Source organism: Etheostoma cragini, chromosome 12 (assembly GCF_013103735.1).
Source record: "Etheostoma cragini isolate CJK2018 chromosome 12, CSU_Ecrag_1.0, whole genome shotgun sequence".
Taxonomy (NCBI): domain Eukaryota; kingdom Metazoa; phylum Chordata; class Actinopteri; order Perciformes; family Percidae; genus Etheostoma; species Etheostoma cragini.
Window position 1 is genome coordinate 11,738,638 of NC_048418.1, and position 6,929 is coordinate 11,745,566.

The 6,929-nt window shown below is 40.6% G+C and overlaps 1 protein-coding gene across 2 annotated transcripts in view; it reads left to right on the forward strand.

Annotated features, from left to right (window-relative positions):
• and2 (actinodin2) overlaps positions 1-4,718 on the forward strand; it is a 6,423-nt gene extending 1,705 nt beyond the window's left edge. For both annotated transcript variants that reach the window (XM_034886722.1, XM_034886721.1), the window contains exons 3-6: positions 1,307-1,351; positions 2,547-2,720; positions 3,171-4,064; positions 4,292-4,718. In XM_034886722.1, the coding sequence (XP_034742613.1) occupies positions 2,592-2,720; positions 3,171-4,064; positions 4,292-4,687 (1,419 nt within the window). In that variant the 5' untranslated portion in view covers positions 1,307-1,351; positions 2,547-2,591 and the 3' untranslated portion in view covers positions 4,688-4,718. The remainder of the gene's footprint in view (positions 1-1,306; positions 1,352-2,546; positions 2,721-3,170; positions 4,065-4,291) is intronic.
• The last annotated feature ends 2,211 nt before the right edge of the window (positions 4,719-6,929 follow it).

Genomic DNA, 6,929 nt, shown 5'->3' on the forward strand with positions numbered 1-6,929 from the left:
AATCCTGGAGCGCCTACCAGCATGCTGGAGCCTTATGATATGTCTTTTTGTTTTTAATGATCAAGGGGGCCCCTTTAACATGTTTCTTCCTTCCTTTGGGCGAGCCATATGTTGAATATGTTTGTGTTTTTGGCTAAGGTGGAATGTAACAAAGTACATTTACTCAAGTAATGCAAAATTGAGGTACTCCACTTTAGTGCTTCTGTGTTATGTGATACGTACTTTTTTCTCCACTACATTTATCTGATATAATTGCTCTGAGAGCGTGAGATTTCAAATGGAAAACGTGTATATAAAATGAGTTTGTAAAATATGAAACTCACAGATAAATGATCCCATAGTTAAACAGTACAATGTAGTAATGTAATAAACTCCACTTTGACCATCCAATACAATAAAAATGCTACTTTGACGCATTAACGCATCAGGAACAATATATATGACAATATACAAAATTACATATCACATGTTGTTTGTCTATATGAAATACTTTTACTTTTTATTCTTTAAGTACATTCTTCTGATGACACTATGCACTTTAATTCAAGAAAGATTTGAAATACAATACTTTAACTTGTACTTTTACATCACTCTATTGCCACTTTTACATAAGTAAAAATACTGAGTACTTCTTCCTTACTTTGGGCTTATAACCGTGATATTTATAAAATCCTGTTCACTGGCACATTAATCTATGGCACAGAATCATACCATCACCCTCATCTCTTCAATATCAAAATCAAATGCAGCGTTGGTGTGAAAGGCAGTCTGTATATCTTTCTAGAGTCATAAAAAGACTTGTATCCCTGGGATATTTTCCACATTAATAAATTAAAAGGACTGTAAGTTTCTGCTATAATCAGCTGACTCGGCATAGTTTCTCAAAGTCGTTAACTTCTGAAGAAAATAACCGGTGGAACAGAAACATTCCACATATGGAAACATGGATGTTAACGGACAAGTATCCTCCCACCTTCCACTTTTACAGTGTATTGAAAATTGGTTTGTGTGAGGGCCCACGCTTTGTAGTTTTACAAGTTAACTTTAAGGAGGCCCCCAGTAGTTACACAAGCTCCACCGGTCTGGCTCAAAGCCTAATAGAGCATGCATGGGGCATGGTGGGGGTCTGCAGGAGGAGGAGGGGCTGCTGCCTGTGTTAGGGCGCCAGATGGACACATGCAGTGTTTCACCCAGGGCCTTAATAGCAAGTCAGCTTTTTTCTGATGTTTAGGGAAAGCTCAACATCTGGTCCCTCTCAGCTCACATCCCTACTGCTGCTAATGTGGCTGCTGCTTTTGTTTTACAGAGTTTCTGGGGGCGGTTCCAGTGGAGACGTACAGGGAGCGGGAAGGTAAGGACCTGTGGCGTGGCATGTGGGACACATTGGCTGTCATACTCACTGAAGACACTAATTAATTGGGGAGTGGACATTAAAAACTTTTTTATCATGATCAATTAATCATTTTAAATAAGTTTTCATGAGAAAATAGTTCACAATAGCTGGTTCAAATGTGAGCATGTTTTGCTTCCATTTGCCATTTAGGAAACTATAGTGAATATTCTGGGGTTACGAATTGTTGTTTGTACAAAACAAGTATTTTAAAGAAGTTGTCTTTGGCATCTGAGAATCTAGAATTGGCATTTTTATTATTTACTTCATGCTGACATTTAAAATAGACCAAAGACCAAGCGATTAATTAATTACTTTAATAATTGCTAGTCTCAGCCCTAACCCAATCAAATGACCCTTTCATCAAGTACCTTTGTGAATGTTATATTGTTTAGTTGTAGTTGGCAGTGTCTCAGAGAATAGTAGTTATTGCATTTTTCAGAGAGGGCACATGTGATGTTGTTGTATTGGGTTGCTTTATATGGATTACTGGGGAGGTAAAATGACAGAAGCATCAAGTATACAGTATGATAGTTCATCTATTTAAATCAAATATCAAGGAACATGTTGTAAGAGTAGTTATAACTGTACACGCATTCTTTCTGAGAGTCCACTCACGTGTCTGTAAAGTAAATATGTAGCTGGAGCCAAAAGCAAATTACCTGAGCTTAGCATAAAGACTGGAGCCAGGCTGGCTGTTTTCCCATCTTCATGCTAAGCTAAACTAATCAGCTAACCATGTAGTGTACAGACATGAGAGTGGTTACAATCTTGTCATCTAGCAAACATGCAGTTTTTTTTTTAAATGTTGAACTACTCTTTTAACAATTTCATATTTTTTATATATTGAATTATAGAATGTTTCTACTTATGTGTGTATTTTGAAACACAGTTAATTTTTACTCTAAGCTGGTTAGTTTACTGACTTAAATATCACAATACAAACACACAAAATAACTTCACATGATGAAATAATAACACCATCTAACACAATTCCCCATAAAACCCCATAAACCCCCCATTTTGCTTGTGCCTGTAAATAGTAATCGTAGTCTCAGGACATAAAAATACAAATATTTTATACTCAACAAATTTAAAAAAAATACTACATCTTACTACATCATTTGTAATTCTGGCTTCAGCACACCTAATTTAGTCATCTCCCTCCCCTGCAGTGTCGGATGATGTGAACGCTGACACCATGGAGAGCCTGAAGACACTGGTTCGTAACAGAAGGAACGCCCACGTCTTGGCTATGCCCCAGTTCAAACGCCTGCCTGACTTTTGGGGATGGTACAAGTACTTCATGGACACCCACAACCAGGAGGGAGTGAGTGGAGTTTGTCTGATATTAATTATTTAGTTTCTCCCACTGAGGATTATGAAACAGTGCTTATTTTTTCTTATAACCAAGTGTCCCTAGATTACCTCTGTCATATTTTTACTACAAACAAAACTGAATTGAATTATTATACTAAGTAAAATGAATCATAAACTAAGTTACTCTTCAATGCAAGAAATGTATGTCTAGCATGTATTCTGACATGTTTTCTTCACATGCATGCAAGCTCTGTGGTTTGGCAAGAGTCAAGCTGTCTGGATGAGTAACAAGACAGTGAGCTAAAAAAGAACAGAGGACTTATGTGAAAGAGAGTTCATCTATCAAGGGCATTGTTCAAATTCTTTGTTTTTTATTTTAGTTTTAATCTCCATGGCATGTAACTCATTTGGAATAAGAGAAGTTTTATTAATGTTGTCCTCTTTTTGTCCAATATTTCAGGTTGAGGATCTGGATCGTCTGTACATGGCATACCTGCAGAACAAGCACAGGTCAGAGGAGGGCCCAAATTTCAACCACTACCTCAAGCACCTCAGTGAAATCTACAAGTCTTGTGCCGATTCCGATGATCCAGAGTGCATCTCTGAGTCTACCAGCAAGCCAAAGGCTGCACTGGTGATGCCCGCCCCCATCAAGTCTGCTGCCGTCAGGATGTGCAATCCTTACCTCGACCCCTACTGCCTCTTTCCCCTCGTCTCCAAATCTGCACCACAGCCTGAGCCAGCTCCAGCCAAGGTGCCAGCCCCAATCTTCACCCCCATGTTGCCCTCCCCCCTGAAGAGCCCCACTGGCTACTACTACTATGCCCCCGTCTTGGAGCCCTTCCTGAGTGCTAATCAGAGGTCTGAGCTGCTGAGGATCTGCAACTCTGAAGATGTGGAGTGTCTGCAGTATCACCTGAGGGCCGCTTATGGCTACCGCCCAGCATCTGGCCCACCCCCATCCTACGCCGCCCTTAAATGTGACCCCAAGGACCCCTACTGCAGGCCCCCCCTGGTCCAAAAAGCCCCCACTGGCTTCTACCACCTGCTCTACCCCAGCTGTGACCCAGCAGTCGATCCTCTGTGTGTGACCAAAGCTGCTGCTTCTGCTCCCCTCGCTGCAGATGGGTCCCCTAGAGAGCAAAACTGCAACCCTCTCTTTGATGGTGGCTGCAACCCCCTGACCGCCACCAAGCTGTCCGGCCTCACCAAGCCCGTTCTGGAATATGCCCCCAATGATGAGCCTGCACCTCCTGCTTCTCCTCTGGCATGTGACCCTCGCTATGACCCATTCTGCGTACTGGCAGCTGCCGCAGCCCTGCGCAGGCCCGCTCCGCAGATCCCCGAGCACCAGGTCTGAATTTGAAGTCCTGCTACTAGGATAACAAATAGTTAAATGTTTTGACAAATGTAGTTTCATCTTGATTGTTGAATGGTTCAATTAACTGTATATTCCTTTTCATATGCTTAATTAAATGTTGTAGTTAAAAAAAATGGGTGTTGCACAATGCTTTTACTTGCTATCTATGATCTGCTTTGCATTTGTTTTGAACCAAAAACACAAATCAATCAATCAACCAGGTCCGCTACAAGCTTGGCATCCACGGCAAGACCAAAGAGGGCTACGACTGCTATGTGCACTATGACAAAGACTGCACCCCGGTGAAGTCTGGCCCCCAGGCCGACATCAAGGTTCCAGCCAAGCCCTTCTGCCATCCGTATGACCCCAAATGCGGAAGGTTTGCTTCATCCTCCGACGTCGAGGCCTCGAAGCCAGACAAGGATGGCATAATCCTGCCCGACCCAGACTGCGACCCTGAGTACGACTACAACTGCCGCCTGCGTCGCCCCAAGCCCGCCACTGTTGCTGATGAGCCCACAGCTGCTGAGGATAAAGCTGCAGATGAGCCCGCTAAGGAGGTTGCTGTCCAACGCTTCGAAGACTTCCTCAGGGGCATCATGAACCAGCACAAGTAGATTTCAGAAACAACAACAGAATCAACACCTACTAGATTGTTATAGACTTCATGGACCACAAGCTTCCACAATATCATCAAGTCCATACAAAACTATAAAATCTATCAGAAAATATTGCAGCTGTCAAATAGTGAATCTGATTTGCCCAGAAAATCTGAAGATATCCTGGTTTTGGTCTGTTTTTACAAATGGGGAACAATTGAAGTGGGCCGAGCAACATAGAACATGTTAAACGTGTGTACTAAATACTTCATGTGTGTATGTTTGTAGAAAAGAGTCGTGTGTATAGATGTGTAGACAGATTAGGGGTAGTTTAAATTTGTGTGGGTGAATTTTGTGGAGTGGGTAAGAACTTCTCTCTGTTGTACATTCTCTGTTTCCATTTCAATTACCCTATTTAATGTTGTTTTTCACATTTTTCTAACTCTAAACCCATAATGCATAATCTGTTTAGTTTTAATAAAGTTCTAAATAAAAAAAATGTTTGAGTTTTCTTTTTTGCCGGTTTAATTATCCTTTTGTCTGAATTATTTGTACACTGAGGTCACAAGCAGATTACAGATAAAAGTATTTCCTTAAGATGATAGCTGCAAGACACCACTGCTTAAGGATCCAACACATATTCTGATTGTTTTTCACTACTTTAGAGGGAGCCTCCTCTGCACACAGCATTTCATCACATCAGTCTACAGTTGTTTCAACATGCAGAACATAGTTGAACCTTAATGTGTCAGCTGGCACAAGTTTATGTCCCACCATTTTAAAAATAGCCCATTGTTGCTACATCTGCACATTCTATATTCACAAATAACCTCCAAAACATGTGTTTTGAATTATACATCCAGCAAGAATAACACACTACTGATATGCACGCTGCTCTGTGATTAATCAGGCACGGTGGTGCTTTAAGAAACTTTCTAATGTTAGCATGCTAACATGCTAAAAATGACACTGATAATGTGCTGAATTTTCAACATCTTAGTTCAGTGTGTTAGCATGGTAACATTTGCTAATTGGTACTAAATACAAAGTAGACTACAGCTAAGGCTGATAGTAATGTTGTCAGTTTTGCAAGTATTTGCTCATAAACAAAATACCAGGGCTGCTAAAACTAAACAGCAACTCGTGATTCCAGAAACTATGTTACTATGTTGTCCACACTTGTCTAAAATATTATTGTAAGAAGAGAAAATCAGAAACAAGGACACACTCGAACAACATGATGAAATAATCCTGAAAGGTGTTGTCGTCTGGCTTTGCTATCCTTAATTAAAAGCAAGTGTTGTCCCTAAAAAAAATGTAACCCGGATTTTTGTCCCCAGATTGGAAGTGAGTCCCGCTAATGTGACTGAATGTACAGTATGTCACTTTGTGCATCATGTAGTTTTGTCATATGTCTTGGTTTACCAGCTGATTAAAACGCATTCACAAATTCAGTCTTTTGTTGATGAATAAATATATTTTTATGGTATTTTCTCTCCCAAAGCTTAACACTTTTAGAAGTTAACTGCAGCCATAGACTACAAGGACTGCAGTCTTCTTTTCAATAACCAATTTTTCAGCAGCTCCAACGCACAGCAGTCGCCTCAAGGAGACAAACTCTGCAGCTGCTGCAGTTTTAAAGGCGGGCAACACAGAGCCGGGCCCGGTAATGACTAGCTGAACACAACATGCAGTCAAGAAAGCCCAATGGAAGTATGTATCTAATTGCAGCTGCTGTCCTGTAAGGTTTGGACATGTACCAATTCTGCTTTTGCATTTAAGTTCAAACAGCCTGAAGCAAGACACATTTCACTCAAGTTTAGTCAGGATTATCAGCTGTCTTCTGCATTTTACAGTGACATTTAGCATAAAAATGAAGCACAGGAGGTTCATACCACTTTCTGACTTGAGTTCTTCAAAGTATTTTAATTTGCCTTATGGGCAGTGCTAAGTAACCTACAATTTTAAGGGTATTTGTGCTTCCACTTTAGTTACCAGTTACTTTGCAAATAGAAAACATAATCAATAAATAGATTTTAATAGTTTCTTGCAAAGATAAAACATTATCCTGGGAGAAATTTCACTATAGTCAGCAGTACATAAAGTCATGTTGTGCCAAGATTGTTGATACTTGAACTAAGCATTCAGTCCTTTGAAATCACAGAGGTTTCTGCAGTGTTTGGTTGAAACGCCTCACCTCCCTCACCAGCCCTCACAAACGCCTTCAGCCCACACAGAAAGTAGAGAGCCAGGTGACCCT